Source organism: Mustela putorius, unplaced genomic scaffold (assembly GCF_011764305.1).
Source record: "Mustela putorius furo isolate JIRA1106 unplaced genomic scaffold, ASM1176430v1.1 tig00003834_pilon_pilon_pilon, whole genome shotgun sequence".
In the NCBI taxonomy this organism is placed as follows: domain Eukaryota; kingdom Metazoa; phylum Chordata; class Mammalia; order Carnivora; family Mustelidae; genus Mustela; species Mustela putorius.
Genome location: NW_025421987.1, coordinates 27,108,807 through 27,131,981, shown reverse-complemented (window position 1 = coordinate 27,131,981; position 23,175 = coordinate 27,108,807). Strand labels below are relative to the sequence as shown.

General features: G+C 37.6%; 1 protein-coding gene across 1 annotated transcript in view; it reads right to left on the bottom strand.

Annotated features, from left to right (window-relative positions):
• The window catches only part of ADGRG7 (adhesion G protein-coupled receptor G7), a 78,524-nt gene that overhangs the window by 43,306 nt on the left and 12,043 nt on the right, over nucleotides 1-23,175 (bottom strand). Inside the window, exons 2-6 of the mRNA XM_004771944.3 lie at nucleotides 15,842-15,955; nucleotides 14,109-14,213; nucleotides 11,546-11,658; nucleotides 9,285-9,434; nucleotides 8,466-8,572 (exon numbers count right to left, since the gene is read on the bottom strand). Of these exons, the coding sequence (XP_004772001.1) occupies nucleotides 8,466-8,572; nucleotides 9,285-9,434; nucleotides 11,546-11,658; nucleotides 14,109-14,213; nucleotides 15,842-15,955 (589 nt within the window). The remainder of the gene's footprint in view (nucleotides 1-8,465; nucleotides 8,573-9,284; nucleotides 9,435-11,545; nucleotides 11,659-14,108; nucleotides 14,214-15,841; nucleotides 15,956-23,175) is intronic.

The following is a 23,175-nucleotide window of genomic DNA, read 5'->3' as shown; positions in this document are numbered from 1 at the left end:
CACCCGAATGTTTATAGCAGCAATGTCCACAATAGCCAAACTATGGAAAGAACCTAGATGTCCATCAACAGATGAATGGATCAAGAAGATGTGGTATATATACACAATGGAATACTATGCAGCCATCAAAAGAAATGAAATCTTGCCATTTGCGACAACATGGGTGGAACTAGAGCGTATCATGCTTAGCGAAATAAGTCAAGCAGAGAAAGACAACTATCATATGATCTCCCTGATATGAGGAAGTGGTGATGCAACATGGAGGCTTAAGTGGGTAGAAGAAGAATAAATGAAACAAGATGGGATTGGGAGGGAGACAAACCATAAGTGACTCTTAATCTCACAAAACAAACTGAGGGTTGCCGGGGGGAGGGGGTTTGGGAGAAGGGGGTGGGATTATGGACATTGGGGAGGGTATGTGATTTGGTGAGTGCTGTGAAGTGTGTAAACCTGGTGATTCACAGACCTGTACCCCTGGGGATAAAAATATATGTTTATAAAAAATAAAAAATTAAAAAAAAAAAAAAAGGAAAAAAAAAGTGTAAAAGGGTTCCCCTTTCTCCACATCCCCTCCAACACATGTTGTTTCCTGTCTTGCTAATTTTGGCCATTCTAACTGGTGTAAGGTGATATCTCAATGTGGTTTTAATTTGAATATCCCTGATGGCTAGTGATGATGAACATTTTTTCATATGTCTGATAGCCACTTGTATATCTTCATTGGAGAAGTGTCTGTTCAAATCTCCTGCCCATTTTTTGATATGATTATCTGTTTTGTGTGTGCTGAGTTTGAGGAGTTCTTTATAGATCCTGGATATCAACCTTTTGTCTGTACTGTCATTTGCAAATATCTTCTCCCATTCTGTGGGTTGCCTCTTTGTTTTCTTGACTATTTCCTTTGCTGTGCAGAAGCTTTTGATTTTGATGGCTTTTGTATTTCATGTTTGTCAACCAAACAATATCTGCTGAGCACCAACTCAGAGGTCATACTCTATGAAACACTGGAGATACCAAGAGGCACTCCCTCAGGCATTGGAAGGCTAAAGGGAAGGGCATACTAGATATTTGGGAGTGACTGCAGGGTTCACAACCACTTTTATAGGGCTGCTCTAGCCACAGCCACTTTCAAGGCCATTTTTTCCTTCCATATGATTCTTCCCTGCCCTTGCCATAACCGATTCAATTAGAGATGAGTGCCTGCTTCAGAGTACCCAATGCAGAGGTTGGCCATTGACGAGCAAAAATTCTTGGAAGAAGCAATCAGATTCTTTTCATTCAGGAATTTTCAAGTTAGTGCCATAGTTATATCAGGAAAGTCATGGTGTAGAGGGGACCAGAGAGGTCATTCTGTCATTTTAAGAACAAACACAAGTTTAAAATAAGATGCTTAATTTTTCCTGTTGAGAATAAAAGATGGGATGCCTGTGTGACTCAGTAGGTTAAATGTCTGCCTTCTGCTCAGGTCATGATCCCAGGGTTCTGGGTTTGGGTCCTTCATTGGGCTCTCTTCTCAGTGTGGGGAGGCTCTCTCAGTGGGGAGAGGGGCTCTCTGCTTCTCCCTCTCCCTCGGCCTGCTGCTCCCCTTGCTTGTGTGCTCTCTCTCTTTCTCTCTCTCTGTCAAATAAATAATATTTTTTAAAAGAAAAAAATATGTAAGTAAATTCTTTCAAATTTTTTCATGGTGCTTATCACCTTCTAACTTCCTATGTAATTTACTTATTATGTTTATTATCTCTTATCCTTTCTCTGGAGTGTAAATACAATGAAGACAAGGATTTTCGTATGTCTTTAATCAACAGAATGTATTCCCAGCACATAAAGTAGTGCCTGGCACATTAAGGGCTCAGTAAATACTTCATTGAATAAACTTGCTTTCCTGCCTTAAAAAAATTTTTCCACTTTATGACATAGGAATGTCTCTCTCAAGGACATGGAAGCCATCCCTTTAAAATGTGAACATCAAGGGAGTTAGTTTCTCTATTTCCCAGTTCCTGTGGGGCTAGGAGCCTGATTTTAGTGGGTGGGTACCCTGCTCCAAGTTGCAAGGCTACCTCTTGTCATAAAGATATGAGAAGTTTGTTCTTCCTCTGGATAAAGTTAGTTAGCTAACACAGATGGTCACCCCAAGTACTGGGTTAATTTAAGATGAACTATGTGTGACAGTGTTGTCAAGTTCTCTTAACTGAGGACTAGTTATTGATTACCTGAAAACATGTAAGTAATAGATTATATCTGCTTGGCTATATAAAGAGGTGAGATTTCTCTCTGCAATCTCTTATTGTTTGCCTGTGATACATATCACATTCTGGTTTAGTGCTTATGCAATAAAAAGTGTTTTCTTTCTCTACTATCTTTGTGGAGAGCATATCTGGGCTGAGAAAAGATTTTGTTTTTAATTATATCTCCCTAATGTCATAAACAGGGTTAATTTATGAGAGAACAAAATAGAAGTAAAGATGAAACATACATGTTTATTGAGTCATATTAATTATAAAGACCAACTGCTAACCTTCTCTTTTCAAGACTAACTATATGAAAGTCAGGTATCCTACTAGTGATTTACATATAACATATATAAGATATAACTCAGTTGAGCCTCACAAGAATCCTACTGAAGTAAGTCTCAAAGTTACTCCTATATTATTATACTGAAGAATCTGAGGCTCTTCCAAGAGAAATGAATTTAGCCAAAATCATGTACCTACTAAATAACAATGCTAAGATTTGACCCCAAGACTGTCTGACTCCAAAGGCTGTGGCCACAACCACAATATTATCCTGGATGGAAGGCCCACAAACTCCTCTCCAGGGATCTTCAAAGCTGCCTTGGATGTCCTGCCATCTCCCTACTCCAGAATCCATAAAAGCCTGTTATGGTACTGTTTTTAGGTTCCCATGAGATTCCATAAGACTCTTTGCAATCGATCTCTTGTCAAGATAATTTAACCAGGCACCTTTTAACCAAAGGTGGCTGGCTGGAACAAAAATACAAATAGAAATATGAAACACAAATATACAAGATGGTCAGTATTAGGGAGCGCAGTTTTGCATTCCCAAGGATAGGTAAAGACAGACAATTATGAGCCCCGAGTTTGACAGCAAAGTTACAGGGTGATAGCTCAGTCTTCACTACAAGTAGTCAAAATGGTGAAAGGAAGTCTTGGATTCACTGACGGTAGTAGAATGCCCTTAACAGCAGAGACCTTGCCCAGGGCTCCTCCCAGCTCAGACCAAGAGAATGGATGAATGGATGCCCAAGAATTTCACTATGACTTGAGCCAGCTGGAGCTGGGCAGGTTTTTTCCTCCCTATCACCATCCTGTCTTACTCTCACACTGTCCACTTCTTTTTTTTTTTTAATTAATTTTTTAATTTTTTATAAACATATATTTTTATCCCCAGGGGTACAGGTCTGTGAATCACCAGGTTTACACAATTCACAGCACTCACCAAAGCACATACCCTGCCCAATGTCCATAATCCCACCCCCTTCTCCAAAACCCCCTCCCCCCAGCAACCCTCAGTTTGTTTTGTGAGATTAAGAGTCACTTATGGTTTGTCTCCCTCCCAATCCCATCTTGTTTCATTGATTCTTCTCCTACCCACTTAAGCCCCCATGTTGCATCACCACTTCCTCATATCAGGGAGATCATATGATAGTTGTCTTTCTCTGCTTGACTTATTTCGCTAAGCATGATACGCTCTAGTTCCACCCATGTTGTCGCAAATGGCAAGATTTCATTTCTTTTGATGGCTGCATAGTATTCCATTGTGTATATATACCACATCTTCTTGATCCATTCATCTGTTGATGGACATCTAGGTTCTTTCCATAGTTTGGCTATTGTGGACATTGCTGCTATAAACATTCGGGTGCACGTGCCCCTTTGGATCACTACGTTTGTATCTTTAGGGTAAATACCCAATAGTGCAATTGCTGGGTCATAGGGCAGTTCTATTTTCAACATTTTGGGGAACCTCCATGCTGTTTTCCAGAGTGGCTGCACCAGCTTGCATTCCCACCAACAGTGTAGGAGGGTTCCCCTTTCTCCGCATCCTCGCCAGCATCTGTGATTTCCTGACTTGTTGATTTTAGCCATTCTGACTGGTGTGAGGTAATATCTCATTGTGGTTTTGATTTGTATTTCCCTGATGCCGAGTGATATGGAGCACTTTTTCATGTGTCTGTTGGCCATCTGGATGTCTTCTTTGCAGAAATGTCTGTTCATGTCCTCTGCCCATTTCTTGATTGGATTATTTGTTCTTTGGGTGTTGAGTTTGCTAAGTTCTTTATAGATTCTGGACACTAGCCCTTTATCTGATATGTCGTTTGCAAATGTCTTCTCCCATTCTGTCAGTTGTCTTTTGATTTTGTTAACTGTTTCCTTTGCTGTGCAAAAGCTTTTGATCTTGATGAAATCCCAATAGTTCATTTTTGCCCTTGCTTCCCTTGCCTTTTGCGTTGTTCCTAGGAAGATGTTGCTGCAGCAGAGGTCAAAGAGGTTGATGCCTGTGTTCTCCTCAAGGATTTTGATGGATTCCTTTCTCACATTGAGGTCCTTCATCCATTTTGAGTCTATTTTTGTGTGTGGTGTAAGGAAATGGCCCAATTTCATTTTTCTGCATGTGGCTGTCCAATTTTCCCAGCACCATTTATTGAAGAGGCTGTCTTTTTTCCATTGGACATTCTTTCCTGCTTTGTCAAAGATTAGTTGACCATAGAGTTGAGGGTCTATTTCTGGGCTCTCTATTCTGTTCCATTGATCTATGTGTCTGTTTTTGTGCCAGTACCATGCTGTCTTGATGATAACAGCTTTGTAATAGAGCTTGAAGTCCGGAATTGTGATGCCACCAATGTTGGCTTTCTTTTTCAATATCCCTTTGGCTATTCGAGGTCTTTTCTGGTTCCATATAAATTTTAGCATTATTTGTTCCATTTCTTTGAAAAAGATGGATGGTACTTTGATACGAATTGCATTAAATGTGTAGATTGCTTAAGGTAGCATAGACATTTTCACAATATTTATTCTTCCAATCCAGGAGCATGGAACATTTTCCATTTCTTTGTGTCTTCCTCAATTTCTTTCATGAGTACTTTATAGTTTTCTGAGTATAGATTCTGTGGCTCTTTGGTTAGGTTTATTCCTAGGTATCTTATGGTTTTGGATGCAATTGTAAATGGGATTGACTCTTTAATTTCTCTTTCTTCTGTCTTGCTGTTGGTGTAGAGAAATGCAACTGATTTCTGTGCATTGATTTTATATCCTGACACTTTACTGAATTCCTGTATAAGTTCTAGCAGTTTGGGAGTGGAGTCTTTTGGGTTTTCCACATATAGTATCATATCATCTGCGAAGAGTGATAATTTGACTTCTTCTTTGCCGATTTGGATGCCTTTAATTTCCTTTTGTTGTCTGATTGCTGAGGCTAGGACCTCTAGTACTATGTTGAATAATAGTGGTGATAATGGACATCCCTGCCGTGTTCCTGACCTTAGCGGAAAAGCTTTCAGTTTTTCTCCATTGAGAATGATATTTGCGGTGGGTTTTTCATAGATGGCTTTGATGATATTGAGGTATGTGGCCTCTATCCCTACACTTTGAAGAGTTTTGATCAGGAAGGGATGCTGTACTTTGTCAAATGCTTTTTCAGCATCTATTGAGAGTATCATATGGTTCTTGTTCTTTCTTTTATTGATGTGTTGTATCACATTGACTGATTTGCGGATGTTGAACCAACCTTGTAGCCCTGGAATAAATCCCATCACACTGTCCACTTCTCACCATGAGTGGAGAAGGGGCGTCTAATAGCTTAAGGATGGAAACAGGAAATTGTGAAGGAAAGAAGGGAGAAGCCAAAGCCAAAGTGAGATAGACAACAAAGGCCCAGGTTCTGTCAGGAGACTGCCTGCAGGTAGGCCCAGGTTCAGGAGACAGAGTTGGGGAAGGAAGATTTCCCCAGGGCAGCAATTAATTTTCTTCTCCAGGGAGACCAGAATGATAGCATGACCTCTGTGGGCAGCTAGCATGACCTCTGAGGACAGTTCCAGAGGTGTACTAAGGGCTTGGTGACCTGATCTGAGGGCTCGAGTCTGAGGGGACAGCCTTATCTAAGTGAATGAGGCTCCAAGTCCAGGAGGGCTTGCTTAAGATCACCCGGGAGAGTCAACTGACAGGCCAGGATTAGAGAAGTAAGCAGACTAGAAATCCAGAGTGGGAGGAATTACTATGAGTGCAGTTGTAACATTTCATATTTCAGTGTGTCCCAAATTGAAAATTTTTATTAAATAAGATAAAATATAATATAACTTCTATTCACTCTCTAACCACCTCCTTTGAAGCCATTTGGATCAATCACACAGAATCAAGTTTTTCTCCATGTTCCTTAAGCCAGTAAAATCTGTAATTGCTTATTATCAGGACAGTATTTTCCTCTGTATCATGATATGCGATTTTCTCAGCCAAATCTCCTAGTTGCAAAACTGCAAACACAGAGCCTCCAGGTTGAAGGGAGCCCACTCCACTCTCAAGGTCCATGTTCACTGAACAGAGACTCTGAATCCCATGGCCACCTCCCTCTCCAACTACAAGAAAAATAGGAGTCTCCACACTCCCAATGAGAAGGGCCCAGACTCCTATTGAAATTTGAAGCCATAAAATACCAGTTAAACTGTTGAAATAAATTTCAACCTCTACAGCCATCTCTCAGAATTATAATTTTTTGAATGTCCTTGTCCATTTCATGCCTTTGTACTTTTTCAAAAACTTTGAGGGCTCAACACTGTAAAAGTTAGAAAACTGAGAACTACTTCTAGGAATTTCTCCTAAAAAAAATAATAATAATGGGCCAAACAGAGATTATGCTCAAAATATGAAAAGTCTTGAAGCAATCTAAATGTCCTTCAACAGCAATTGCTTAGATAGAAGTTCACTCAGTATCTAAAATTTATGATGTATATCTATAGATATTTATATTGAAAAGATTTTCTTAAGTTATTACTAAGTGACAAAAACTAGCTATAAATCAGTAGAGTATGTAATGTGACACAAACACACACAGAGAAAAAAATCTGGAAGAATATATATCAATAGGTTAATAAAGATGGAACATAGAGAAGCTCTATTTTTAATTTCTTAAGGAATCTCCACACTGTTTTCCAAAGTGGCTGCACCAACTAGAAATTAAAAAGAGCTCTTCCCTATGATCCTGCGATTGCACTAGTGGGTATTTACCCCAAAGATACAGATATAGTGAACAGAAGGGCCATCTGTACCCCAATGTTCATAGCAGCAATGGCCACAGTCGCCAAACTGTGGAAAGAACTAAGATGCCCTTCAGCAGATGAATGGATAAAGATACGGTCCATACATACAATGCAATATTATGCCTCCATCAGAAAGAACGAATACCCAACTTTTGTATCCAGATGGATGGGACCGGAAGAGATTATGCTGAGTGAAATAAGTCAAGCAGAGAGTCAATTATCATATGGTTTCACTTACTTTTGGAGCACAAGGAATAACACGGAGGACATGGGGAGAAGGAGAGGAGAAGTGAATTGGGGGAAATTGGACGGGGAGATGAACCATAAGAGACTGTGGACTCTGAGAAACAAACTGAGGGTTTTAGAGGGCATGGGGGGTAAGAGGTTGGGTGAGTCTGGTGGTGGGTATTAAGGAGGGCATGTATTACATGGAGCACTGGGTGTGGTGCATAAACAGTGAATTCTGGAACACTGAAAAGAAATTTTAAAAATAAATAATTGTTTTAAAAGGTGGGACAATTTTTTAAAATTTTGCTCATCTATATATTTTCTAATTTTTCTATAATGAGCATACAGATTTACTTAATTTTTTTAAAAAATCAAGAAAACTATATATAAAATAAAAACACAAAGAGTCCTAGTAAGGGACCTCTATAATAAGGTACATACGTTTTATTATAAATATACAAGCAAAAGTATGCGGAAACATAAGAATCAAAAAGAGAGAAAGCAGGTAGAGTTGGATTTTTTTTTTTCTTCAATGTAGCCTTGGGAAAGCTACAGAAAGCTTTTACCCAGACACACCAGGATCTTGGGGTTAGCTGAGTTGTGTGTAGGGAGCAGGCAACATGTTCTGCAAAGTTATTCTATTATTTTTAGCTCTGTACATTGAGCTCCTTTTGTGCATGCAGGCTGACCCTTGGCCATGCCAAATGAAGGCTAGGAAAGTAAGTTCTCATCTAAATCATCCCAGCTGGTCTCTATCTCCCAGATCATGGTCACCCCAGGAGCCAGGAGTTAACATAAAACACTGTCTAGTCAATGAAGATCAGGTGGAAAGTTGAGGCTTCAGTCTGCCTTCCAGAGGACTCAGCCAGTTAGCACAGCCAGGAGAGAACTAAAGACACCATTCCTCATGTTTTAACCTAGGAAACTAGATAGCACTTTGAAAGGTTTTCTTTCCAACAGGAATTGCGCTTACATTGCAAAGGTGTTGGTATCATTAGTACCAGCTGCAGCAGCTTCCTGAAAAACACCTTCCCGCGCATCTAGAAGTTGACTCACTGTGGTTACCGCAATTTCTTTTGCCTGCCAGGAAGAAGGCAGCAAACGATCATCATACAAGATATAGTTCATATATCCTCCTCACCATTATTATCATGCACTACTAAGGTATCAAGAGGTACCATTAGTATGGTCATTGAGAGGCAAGTATTTTTCAAACTTGAAGGTTTAGTTTCAGAAAGCAGAGAGACTAAAGATAAGGCATGGGGAAATTTTAAATTCAGTCTATTGGGAAGCTTATGTTTCTGAATTTGGCCTTCCGGCAAGGTCTTTCACAGAACCTCGACCCCACCCCCAAGAACACAAAAACAGATGCTTAGATACTGAGAAGCAGAAACAAAATAAGCCTGCAGGGCTCTGACTGCAGAAACATTACAGCCCATAATACTTAATATAACCATTATACTTACTATTGAGCTAAGTAAAGCGATTTCTCGTTTGTCTTTCTTTCTGTGTCTGGTTTTGTTGTTTTTTTTCCTTCCCCTCCCTCTTTTCAAACACCTTGTGAGTTGTTTTTGTTTTTTTTTTTTAAGATTTTTTATTTTATTTATTGGACAGAGAGAGAGAGATCACAAGTAGGCAGAGAGGCAGGCAGAGAGAGGGAGGAAGCAGTCTCCCCGCTGAGCAGAGAGCCCGATGTAGGGCTCGATCCCAGCACCCTGGGATCATGACCTGAGCCGAAGGCAGAGGCTTAACCCGCTGAGCCACCCAGGCACCCCCACCTTGTGAGTTTTACCTCAAGTGTAGCATTGCTCTTTGGGTTGAAGATCTCCCCGACCACTTTAGTGGCAGAAATGACGCCCTCAGGAGTTATTTGATTGACATCAGATGTTAAGATCCGCGCTTCATTAGAAATATTCAGAGACTGTGTTGAGATATTGACTATCTGTTAAAAAAAAAAAAAAACCTACGTTTATAGGACTATGTCTAAGCACTTTGCAAGCAATTGCAGGTGAATAAACTGGAATTTAGCTGACCCTCAGTCTCCTGGATCTACTCAGTTTTTCATGTTTGCTTCTCTCCTTGGGCAAAAGACAAAGTTCATGCAGGCTGGTGGCTTTTCCAGCCTTTACTATCTGCCAAGATTCATTAACTAAGACTGTCTTGGGTAGATCAATGCCACTCAAGGTGGGATCCATGAACCCTGTGACACACAGTAACTGTTTGTTACAGGTTTCAAAACAGGGTTTGTTTGTTTGTTACAAGTTTCACAGGGAGATAAGCTCAGAACCTGACTGTAACTGGTCAGAAACTTACACAATAATTGTATGTTGTTGAATCCAATGATTTTTTTTCAGGGACTTATATTTGGATGGTAGCTACAATTGCATGAGCATAGCATAACACATGGACTTGTTCTAATCACTATGTTGTACACCTGAAACTAATGTTACACTGTGGGTCAACTACATGTCAATAATAAATAAATAATTCAAACCTTTTTTATAAAGAGGGAAAAAAATGATTTGTATTTTATATATCTTTTTCTCATCCTATTTTCCTAGGAATTCATTATTATTACATTTTTTTAAATTATCAGTCTGCAAGGGGTTGGAAATTTTTAAAACTAGCTTTTCAGCACAGACTGGGAAACACTGACCTTGACCATATCTCCGGATACCAACTGGCCCCTAGCTCTGGTGTTGTAAGGCTAAAACATCTTTAGGAGAGCCAGGGGTTAACGTGTGTGCATGTGGCTTAGTTTTTCACTAGATGGCAGCATTATTTCAAAAATTATTTCAAAAATCAAACCAAGGTCACAGGCCATTCACACTTAGGGGAGGGTTGAAAACAATGTTCAGACAACAGACAGGAACAACAAAAGCTCTCATTCAATAGCTAGGTCCCTGCTCTGCACTAGGCACTTTGCTGGATGTTTTAGAAGAGCTCTCCCATTTAACACAAAACAATACTGTGAGTGGGGCATCCTCATCCTTCGTTAAAGGTGTGGAGAAGTAAAGGAGTTCACACAGCTTCAAGTGTCAGAGCTGACAGCAAAAAACTGGCTAATCAGACTCCAGAACATGACATCTTTCCCCTAGTCTGTGTAGTTGGCACAAACCAGGCAGTTGGCAACCATCTCCACACTCCACTCCCAACCCCCGCTCTACCGCTAACCCTGCCCATCTACAACTGGGGAGCCAGAGTGATACAGTGTGGGCTTTAAAATAAAAAGTAACTCCATCACTCTTTGCCTGTGGTTCACTGCATGTCTCAGAGATAGTTTCCTCATCTATAAAATAGGTACATTAATATCCATCTATATAGTTATAAGAATTAAATATAACATAGGTAAAATGTTAGCACAGTATTCAGTACACAGTATGTGGCTCAGTTATTAGTATAATCACTCTAATTATCTATGAGAATAACTGAGGTTCCATAAGGACTAAATGAGGTAATATGTTTAACATGCCCTGCACTTAAAAGGACTACTTTAAGTTTCCTTTTCTTCCCCTTCTTGGCCTCAGATATTAGTAATTCCATGCATTTGCATTTAGGTATACACTGGGTCAAAATAATTTAATCTGCATGAAAAAATATTTAGTCATATATATTTCCCACTTCACTGGCTCATGGATACATCCCCGAGACCAGTATTAGGTTTTAGGTTTCCCTGTCTCAAAAGGTCTTTGATGGTGTTTGTTTTTTTTCTCTTTATTGTGATTCAGTTAACCAACAAAATACCTTCCTTATGGTCTCAAATGTCAGTGATCTATTTTCAGTCATGACTTCGCTGCTCTAAAAAGATGAGGCCATTTAAAATGTGTTATAGATTATCATTTGCTAAAATGTGCTGAACCAACAGGTCCAAAGGTCCTTTTTCACAAACAGATGTCAACTTCCAAAACAACAACAACAACAACAAAAACTTTTGTTATTTCTAATTTGAGAGTTTTAAAAGCATTGATTTGACCATTAGGTATCCAAAGAACAGAGACTTCACACAGAATCGGAACTTTTCCAACTGCCAAGCACATGGGCCATATGGCATACCTGATTTTCCAGGGCTTTCAGAGTTTGATTGCAATTTCCTATTGTCACATTTTCTAATTTTATCTCTCCATACATAGTAATATTGCACAGCCGGGTTGCTCTCGGATTGCCCTCTTTGGTAAAAAGAAGAAAAAAAAAAGACAGCATTTGCAAAGATGGCTACTAGCTCCTGTACACATCCCCTTATTGGTGGGATTGTGCTGCTCCTCCCACCAAGGAGTGGAGTCTGTTCCTCCGTTTTCTGGATCTAGACTGGACATAAATTTGCCCTGACCAACAGAATGTTCTTTGAGAGTTCCAGAACTTGGGCCTCAAGAAGACTTGAAGTTTCAGCCTTTGCCCTCTTGGAACACTGTCTCAAGAGTATTGTAGGAGGAGGCAGCTCTGATCTATGGGAGGATGAGAAGCTATACGGAAGAGAACAGAGTCAGTCCAGCCAGCACCAAAGTGCCAAGTGAGTGAGAATGTCTTGGACATTCCAGCAGTCCATCAACCCACAGAACTATGAAAAATCTAAATAATTATTCATTGAAGCCACAAAACTTGGGATGGTTTAATATATAGCAATGGGAAAGTGAATCAAGCAGTCCTTACAGGAAAGTTTTAGGCAGATGTCCCTTGTCTTGATTTTTAATCTGAAATTCAAAAGACCATTCAACTGTTTCCGACCTTTGAAGTCTGCAAGGAAGATGTGCCTTCCAACAACTACGGGCATAAGTCTTTGAACTAGATGTGATGAGGGCTGAAAGATCAGAAATAATATGAAAAATTGCTACTAGATATTAAATTATATATTGATCCTTCTTTATCCAAATCTGAATAACACCTGAAAGGCAAAGTGTTCTATTTTATTGTAGCACTTATCTGATATCTGGTTGACTCTCAATAAAAACGTTTTGAATCATTGAGTTTATATCCTGTAATTATCACTGAGCCAACCTACCTCAGTATCCTCCTGTGACTAATGCTTAAGAGCCAAAAACATAATATGTGTCAAACAAGTTTGATGCCTCTTAATGAATATATTACTGATTTTTTTTAACTATTCCTGGTTTGGTAGCACACAGTTATTTTTTGTAGCTGTATCTCTTATAAATTATAATGAAATAGTTAAGATATAGAAAACTTGAAAAATTAAGACAACAGGTATCCATAGACATACCATACAGTATAGGAAGTAGTACCAATAATATGAATCCCTGCTGCCTTTTACCTTCTGAGCTTTTAATCAAGAGGCTAGAAGGACCTATGTAAAGAACAGGATCGTGAATATTGGAGTAGGCCTGTTATTATATATGGGCCAAGGAAATTTGATTTTTGCAAATGAAATACTAGTGTACATAATCTCTTAGAATAAATAAGATAAAGAAACACAATTGGAAAGGCCAATACCTGTAAGGAAGTGTTTCAAAGAGAGCATAACAAACACAAAAATAAATCTCTAAATAAAAAGTGAAATTCTCCCCCGGGTTATTACTGACAGAAGGTCTATCAAACGTTTTCACTGCTAATCTAGAATTAGCAGTATTATTGAGATATTCTGTGCTGCAGGAAATCATGGTATCTTGCAGGGAGATGTGAGAAGTATGAGGACTGGTCAAATGAAGGTCAATGCAAACAAAGTTCAGATTAAACATTAAGGGAAAAATGATACAGCATAATGGGCTCTAAGCTGTCAGGAAAGGAATCTGTGCATTTTTAAGGACTACTCTCAGAAAGTATTACCCAGTACAGCATTGAAATAAGTCATCAAGATCCTGTATATCATCAGGGAGCATATTTGAAGTTTAAAAATGTTATTTGCTCCTTTATTCTTAGAATGTCTCTATGCAAGCAAGGTTGTCATGACTCAAGGAAGGTATGATGAACCTGGAGAATGTTTCAAGATGGATAACTAAAATGACTAAGGGGATGAAGAATGACCAAGTGTGGACAAATTTAACTGAGCATCTCTACTTAGAAAGTTGAAGTCTGAGGGGCGCCTGGGTGGCTCAGTGGGTTAAGCCGCTGCCTTCGGCTCAGGTCATGATCTCAGGGTCCCGGGATCGAGTCCCGCATCGGGCTCTCTGCTCAGCAGGGAACCTGCTTCCTCCTCTCTCTCTCTCTCTCTGCCTGCCTCTCAGCCTACTTGTGATTTCTGTCTGTCAAATAAATAAATAAAATCTTTAAAAAAAATAAAGAAAAAAGAAAGTTGAAGTCTGAAAGTAGATATGGTACGAATCTATAGTTAATGTTTAAAATTCAGACAAATTATATGACTCAATGATCAGATATTAATATGCTCAAATTCTAGGACATAAATGAAACTGGGAAAATAAACCAGTGGAAGAAGAATTAAAAGGAATTTGTAACTGATCCATATTACAGTTTTTAGGGGAATTAGAATTATATGAAGTTGCATCCTAAACTTTGAACATGGGCATAATGAAAGGGAGCCAAACCCTTCCACAAAACCTTCTTTGATACCTCCTCCAGGGACTTAATACTAGTTGGAGGGATGATAGGTATGACCCCACATAGCGATTCATATGCTTAAATAGAAGATGTTTGGAAAAACACATACCATTTGAAGTGTTCTTATCACATCTTTGTTGAGAAGATCCATATTTTCCCGCTGGAATTCTATCAAAAGTAAAAATCCCATAGGTACTGTTTTCACAGAAATTAGCTATCATGAAAAGAAAATAAATTTTTCATCATAAATTATACTTTTCTTTTTAAAATTTCAAACTAGATAAAAATTAAAGTTCAAAACCTATTTGGTATAATTTGAAGGCTAATAGAAGGCTTTAGGAATCACTGACTCACTGGAACTTTATATTTTTTTTAATCTGGTTGAGTTGATACTATTAGAAAAACTAGTGTGATAGATAATGGGTTCTAGTATATATAACCTAGTAGAGGTGGGATGTGATCACTAACACATCAGAAAGGATAGTGAAATCAGATTAGTTGAAATCTTGACAACTAAAGGTAAAGAACCCATAGTACCAAAAGGCATCATGAGGAGGTGGGTCAAAGCAAAAGGCCAAAGTCATGGAGCATTTGAGAAATACTCGCTTGTAGAAGTATAGGAAATTATAGGAGGATATTTCTAAGGCTCTGGATCCTAAGCATCCAGCATAAAGTGACAGAGTATTGGGAAGTATACTGCAGATTGCAGATGAAGGTGCAGCTTTGAAACATTATTTACAATATCCAAGACATAAAAGCAACCTAAGTGTCCATTAAGTATATATATAGATATAGATATAGATATAATCTGTGTGTATACATATATGATTATTACCCAGCCATTTTAAAAAAATAAGACCTTGCCACTTGCAACAAGACAGATAGACTTAGAGGGTATTATGCTAAGTGAAATAAGTCAGACAGAAAAAGAAAATACCATATTATTTCACTTATATGTGGAATATAAAAAACAAAACAAATGAATAAACAAAAAACAGAAACATTTTCATAAATGCAGAGAACAGATAGGTGGTTGCCAGAGGGAAGAGGGTGGGGGGAATTGGTGAAATGAGTGAGGGGAGTGGGAGATACACGCTTCCACTTATAGAATAAATATGTCATGGGAATGAAAGGTACAGCACACAGAATGGAGTCAGTGGAATTGTAACAGTGTTGTATGGTGACAGATGCTCACTACACTTGTGATGAGCAGTTGTTGAATGACTTGTTGTACACCTGAAACTAACGAAACATTGTGTGACAACTCTACTTCAATTAAAAAAAGAAATGGCAAATAAATAAATAATAAAAAAGAAATGGCTTTGAACATTGATTCTGAGCGAGGACAGTCTGAAGTCAAACCACTAATTTAATAACATCTCATCCAGAAAAAAGATGAAAACACAAAAACTTCATCTAAATGTATACTTGGATGGAAAGATGTACCTTGATTTCAGAAAAGTTAAATATGATAGAATTGTGATATTTGAAATGGGGAAATATAATGTATCACCAACTGAAAAAAGTGGAGGGAACCATACCACCCATTGCCCTGAAGGAGACACTAGAACCAGAAGGAAAAACATCTTTCAGTTTACAGAGAAACTTGATAGCTGGGAAATATACTGGGGGTATTGAACATATAAGAAAGTAGCCCAAAAAGAACACTCCACTTTTACTATTAAACTAACAATCACATCTTAAAGCCACCATCATTAAACCCATTGTTACTAAATCATTAACAGAAACTTCAAGGAGCTTTCCTACTGTCCTTATTAACCTAAGTCACCTAAACCTCATTGTACCAGTACCTAGTACCTAGTACCATCTCAAATAACTTACCAATTGTACATCTCCAACCTTTCCATAAGTCTGGACAAATGCACCTTCCATTTTCCCAGGTTCCACCATTCCTGCAGAACTCCATAGGGATGCTGGGTGAGGAGGTTGAGAGTTCTAAAAAAAAAAACAACAAAAATAGAATAGTACTTAAACTGGCTAATTACTTTCTCTTCTGGGTCTGTGGCCCTTAATTTCTATATGTAAAACAATTACTTCGAGTACCACTGGAGAAATACTATTTGTAAGATTATCATCAACAAAAATATACATTGAGAATCTACATAGGATATATAATGCTTATGAGAAATTATGAAGACCAAAAAACTATATTTGGAAGACACAATACTTTGATCAAGGAGATTAGGATCTACTGGGGAAAACAGATTATACAGATGAGATAGATGGCTGGCTGGCTGGATGGATGGATGGATGAAGAGATATACTGGCCAACTAAGTCAGCATGCAGATTTGTAAATGCTATAAGAACACAGAAGAGAAATGTTGAGGACAGAGGTAATTTATCTAGGGAAGTCTTTCCAGAAGAGGTGGTATCTGAATCAGATTTGAAGACTTAATCTAGAAAATCCAGATAAAAAGGGATAGCCCCAAATTAGCAGGATACAAAGTGCAAAACCACAAAAATACATAAAGTTATGGTATGTCCAAGGAACATGGCAAAGTTGAACAAATCAGGAATACTGGTTCTATGTGGAGAAGCAGGACACAAACTGATTGTGAGTGGGTTTATAGACTAAGCTAAGGAGATTTAGTCCTGTAAGAGTCTAGAGAGAGATTAAAACAAGGTATGTGTTTTAAAAAGATACTTCAAGGGAGATGGGAAGTGACTGAGGGTAGAAGGCAAGGAAGGCCACTTAAACAGGGAGCAGATCTGAAGCAACGACTCTAAGGAAGTTAGGTGTCAACAGATTCAGGAAGCATGCCTGGAACAGGATTGTAAGGATCTCATGACCAAGTTATTTTAAGCTGGGCACACTGGGACTTTTTGTTTCTTAAAAAAAAAAAGAAAGGTGGAAAAAAGAGAGCCAAACCAGAAACAGACTTAACTACAGAGAACAAACTGATCTTCTCCTAATGATTTTCTCAACATTTTTTTTTTTTGTCTAGCTTACTTTATGGTAAGAATACAGTATATAATACATATACCACATAAAATATCTGTTAACCTTTACATTTGTTATTAGTAAGTGTTCTGGCCTACAGTAGGCTGTTAGTAGTTAAGTTTGGAAGGAGTCAAAAGTTATACACATTTTTTTAAACTTTTCTCTTTTATAAATTTTTTTCTTTTTTTGAGAGAGAGAGAACATGTGCTAAGCAGTGTAATAGGCTTGCACCTCCCACCCTCACGTGGTTCAAGGCTTAACTATAGATACAACATATCTAGTCATGTGATTTAAAAACAAAACAAAACAAAAGCTCCAAAGCAGGAGCGCTTGGGTCATTCAGTCATTAAGCATCTGCTTTCAGCTCAGGTCATAATTCCAAGGGTCCTTGGACCAAGCCCTATATTGGGCTCCCTGCTCAGTGCGGTAACTGCTTCTCCCTCTCCCTCTGCCTGCTGCTCCCACTGCTTGTGCTCTCTCCTCCTCTGTTAAATAAATAAATAAGTAAAAGCTTTAAAAAAAAATCAAACAAACAAAAAAAAAAAACAAATGCCAAGGCAATTCAATTGGAAAGAAAACTAAAGATATACCTATCTATGACACAGAAATTCTACTTCTAGATAAATATGCACAATAAATGGAAATACATGTCCACAAAAGGATTTATACGAGAATGCAGGTTCTAGAAATATTGCTATTGTGTGCCACTTAAATCCTTCCCTTCATGTTTGAAGTATTCATTCCTCCAGCTTTTGTGAATTTTGGCAACTGAGAACACTTATCTGAGTCCTTTTCTAGAATTGCTCTCAACTAAAGAGAATCGTACATCCAAGATCCTCATGATATGTGCCATGGCTGGTCAAAGCCAGAGAATAAAGTTTTATCTCCCTGACTCAAGGCCTCAAAGATCACATTTTCCAAAGACATCTACACTACATATCTCATCTCTCATACTCTTCTTATAATATGATGATGACTCTTCTCCGCTGGAAGATGGAGTTTGTGTTCGCTCTCCTTGACTTGAGCGGACTTTTTTATCTGCCCTGACTAACAGATTGGCAGTAATGATGTGACTTCCAGTCTAGATCACAAAAGATGATTTGTCTTCTATCTAACTCTCTATCACTCAGGATCTATACCTTGGGAGATCTGAACCTGCAAGTATCACATAAGAAATCCAGCTACTCTGAAGCCTCTAGGCTAGAGATATCAAGAGGAGAAACTACACAGAGAGAGAAGACTAAGGACTTTCAGCTGTTCCAAGTTTTTGAGTTTCCCTTGTCTGGGCACCACACATAACTGAAGAAATCTCAAGATGATCCCAGCTCCAGTAGCCTTGTGAGGGCCACTTTATGGAAGATCCTAATCCAGAACCACCCAGGCATGCTGCTTCCAAATTCTGGGTTCAGAAAAACTATGAAAGATATTAAAATGACAATTTTCATTTTAAGTCACCAAGTTTTGGGGTAATTTGTTCTGCAGCAATAGATAACTAATACAGACATCAACACTGGAGGGCTTTCTCAACTTCAGCTGTCTTGGGTCTCCTTCTACCCAATTCTGACTCCATAACCAAGCCCCCAACCCTACAAGTATTGATCCCAACAGCACTTGTTGAAAATTTGATGCAGATGAATCTTCAATTCAGAATTTTTCTTCCAGGGAACCCAACCCTGGAAGTTTTATTCATGTTAGCAACTGAGTGGCTTAGTTGGTTAAGTGTCCAACTCTTAATTTTTGGTTCAGGGTATGATCTCAGGATCTTGGGATTGAGCCCAGTATTGGGCTCTACACTCAGCAGGGAGTCTGCTTCTCTCCCTTCCTCTCTCTCTCTCTCTTTCACACTCTACCCCAAACACTCTCTCTCTAAAAATAAATAAATAAATCTTTTTAAAAAATTTCATCAACTGAATAAACAAATTATGTGTATTCATATAGTAGAATATGATTATTTAGCAATAAAAAGCAATAAACACAACAACATAAATCAATCTGGAGAACATTACATTTAAAAAAGTATTCAGACATACAAGAGTAAATACTATTTAATTTTGTAAATATAAGGTTCAAAAATAGCGAAACTAATCTATGGTGATAAAATCAGAACAGTGCTTGCCCAGGGGGGAGGGGCGAGGGGTGGGGTGACTGACTGGCAAAGAACACCTGCAGCTACAGCACACAGTGAACACCACCTAAATTTTAGCCAGATAAACATAAAACTTCAATTCCTTTTACATAATACATCATGTCTGACTTTTAACCAGAAAAGTACAAATCATGTTAAAAGGCAAAAACACAGCCTGAATAGACATACCAAGCATGAGGACAGACTTGTATGTGGCAGATATTTTGGAATTATCAGACCAGAGATTTGAAATAATGATGGTTAATATGCTAGGAGGTCCAATGAAAAAAGTATACAACACGCAAGAACAAGTGAGTAATTTATGAGATGGAAGTTCTAAGAAAGAACCAAAAGAAATACTAGAAACCAAAAAACAGAAGTGAAGAATGTCTTTGACAGGTTCATCAGTAGACTGGACAAGTCCAAGGAAAGAATCACTGAGCTCAAAAAAATGTCATCAGAAACTTTCTAAACTAAAAACAAAGACAAAATCAGAGAGGGAGACAAACCATAAGACACTCTTAATCACAGGAAATAAACCAAGTGTTGATGGGGGGAGGGGGTTAGGGGCATGGGATAATTGGGTGATGGACCTTAAGGAGGGCATATGATGTAATGAACACTAGATGTTATGTAGGACTGATGAATCATTGAACTCTACATCTGAAACTAATAATACATTATATGTCAATTAATTGTATTTAAATTTAAAAATAAATAAAGTTTTAAAAAAATAAAAACAATGAGAAAACAAGAATGAAAATTATAATGGAATATCTGAGAACTATGGGACAAAGGTGTAACATACATCTAATGGGAATACCAGAAGGACAGGAAAGGGAAGAAGGAATAGAAGAAATATTTGAAGTTTGTTTGTTTTTTTGTTTGTGTATATAAGATTTTGTTAATTTATTCGAGAGAGTGTGTGTGTGCACATAACCACAAGTTGGGACAGCAACAGAGGGAGAGGGAGAAGCAGACTCCCCACTGAGCAGGGAACCCAATGTGGGGCTCAATATCAGGACCCAGAGATCATGACCTGAGCCAAAGGCATCCACTTACCCGACTGAGCCACCTAGGTGCCCCAAAATATTTGAAGTTTTATTGTCTGAAAATATTCCGAAATAAATGATAGACACCAAATCACAGATCTAGGAATCTCAGAGAACACCAACTAGGATAAATGTCAAAACCAAACCAAACCAAACCAAACCAAACAAACTACACTTAAGCACATTCTATTCAAACTACAGAAAATCAAAGACAAAGAGAAAATTTCAAAAGAAGGATTAGGGGAGAGAAAACTTATCTGCAGAGAAACAAGTATAAGAATTAATTACATTGGAATGCTCCTCAGAAACCAGGCAGAAAATAAAAGAGTATAGTGAAATATTCAGTGTTGAAAGAAAAAAAACACCAATAAAGAATTCTGTATCCAAGGAATTATTATCCTTTAAAAGCAAATGAGAAATAAAGACCCTCAAACAAAAATTGAAGGAGTTTGCAAGAAATTTTAAAAATCCCTTTAGGAGAAGGAAATGATATAGGCCAGAAACTTAAATCTATGTAAGAAAAGAAGAACATTAGAAAAGGAATAAATGAAAGTAAATAAAATCTTTTTCATTCTTAATGATGCTTATTTAAAATAATAATAGCAATGATAGATGAGGTGATTATAGCTTATGGAAAAATGAAATAAATGGCAAAAATATATTATAAGGGAAGAGAAGGAGGAATTGGGAACACCATATAATGAGGGCCTGGTACTATTCATTAGGCCATATATTGTTACTAGAAAGTGGACTTAGATTAGTTGGTTTTTTTTTTTAAGGTTTATCTATTTATTTATATATAGAGAGAGAACACGAAAGTGAGGGGAGAAACAGAGGGAGAGAGAATCTCAAGCAGACTCCATGCTGAGTGCAGGGCCAGTGCAGGGCTCTATCTCACAACCCTGAGATCATGACCTGAACTGAAATCGAGAGTTGGGTGCTTAAGCAACTGAGCCATCCAGGCACCCCAGGCTTAGATTAGTTGTAAATGTATATTACAAACTCTAGATTAACCACCCCAAATTTTTTTAAATATAAAGCATATGACAAGAGAGGAGAGAAAGCAGAATTATATAAAATGCTCAATAAAAACCAGATAAGGCAGAAAAAGACAATAGCAATGGAACAAACAAAGAAAAGAACATTAAAAACACTGACAAATATTATAATAAGGATACTATACAGTGAATAAAGAACAAGACACAACTATATGTTGTCTATAACAAACCCACTTTATATCAAAGGACACAGATAGTTTAAAAGAAAAATAGAGAAAGATATACCATGACAATACTAATTAAGGGAAAGTTAGAGAAGCTATATTAACTTCACACAAAGCAGATTTCAGAGCAAGGAAAGTCATTAGAGATAAAGGACATTTCTTTCTTAATGATAAGTGGGCTAACTCTCCAAGAACTAACAATCTTGATATGTGTATACCAAAAGATATAGTGTCAAAATAAGTGAACCAAATCTGACAGAAAGAAAAACAGATAAATTTGCTATTATAGTCCGAGACTTAAACATCCGTTCTTAGTAATGGACAGATCCAGCAATCAGAAAATCAATAAAAATAAAGTTGAACTGAAAGCACCATCAACTAACTAGATCTATTTGACAATAAATTATAGTATACTTCATCCAACGATGTTAGAATACACATTCTTCTCAAGCACCCATGGAGTAGTCACTGAGATAAACTACATTCAGGTACCATAAAATACATCTAAACAAATTTCAAAGAATAGAAATTATTCTGAGTTTGAAAACATTTTCAAACCAAGATGGAATTAAACTAGAAATCAACAATAGAAAGATAGCTGGAAAATACCCCAAATATCTGGAGATTAAACAACACACTTCTAAATGGTAAGTGGGTTAAACAAATCTCAAGAAAGCTTTTTAAAGTATTTTTCACTAAATGAAAATGAAAGTGAGATGCAGCGAAAGCAATACTTAGAGGGAAATTTATAGCACTGAATGTATGTATTTAAAAAAAAAAGAAGAAAGATCTAGAATTATCATCTAAGTTTCTACCTTGGGAAACTAAAAAGAAGAGCCAAATAAGTTTAAAGGAAGAAAAAGGAAACAAACAATGAAAAATCAGAGCAAAAATCAATGATGTTGAAAACCAGAAGTTAATAGAGAAAATCAATGAAACCAAAAGATGCTTAGTTGGAAAGATCATTAAAATTGATAAATCTCTAGCCAGTCTAACCATGAAAAAATAGAAGGCACGAATTACTAATATCAGATATGAAAAAGGGTCATCACTATTGGCCTCATGAACATTAAAAGAATAATAAAGGAATATTATGAATAGTTCTATGCCCACAGATTTGATAACTTAAATGAAACTGAACAATTCCTTGAAGGACAGACTCTACTGAACTCACAAAAGGAGAAACAGATCTCTGAAATAGGCCTATATTGATAAAGAAACTGAATCAATAACCTTCCAAAAAAAGGCCCCAGGCCCTAGATGGGTTTACTGGTGAATCCTACCAAACATGTAAGGAAAAACCGATATCAATATTTAACACTCTCTTCTAGGAAAAAAAAAAAGCAGAAACAACACTTCCTAACTCATTCTATGAGGCCAGTGTGACTCTAATACCAAAATCAGACAAAAGCATTACAAGAAAGAAAAACTACCTAACAATATCTCACATGAATATAAAGGCAAAATTCCTCAACAAAATATTAGCAAACCAAACCCAACAATATATAGAAAGAATTAGATACCATGATAAACTTGGATTTATTCCAGGTATGCAAAGCTAGCTCAACATTCAAGAATCGATTAATGTAACAATAAGAGACTCTTAATGATAGAGAACAAACTGAGGGTTGATGAAGGGAGGTGGGTGGGGGATGGCTTGATTGGTGATATGTATTAAAGAGGGTCTTGTAATGAGCACTGAGTGTGGTATGTAAATGACAAATCACTGAATTCTACTCCTGAAACCAATATTACACTGCATATTAACTAACTAGAACTTAAATCCATTTTTAAGTCAATTAATGTAAATTATC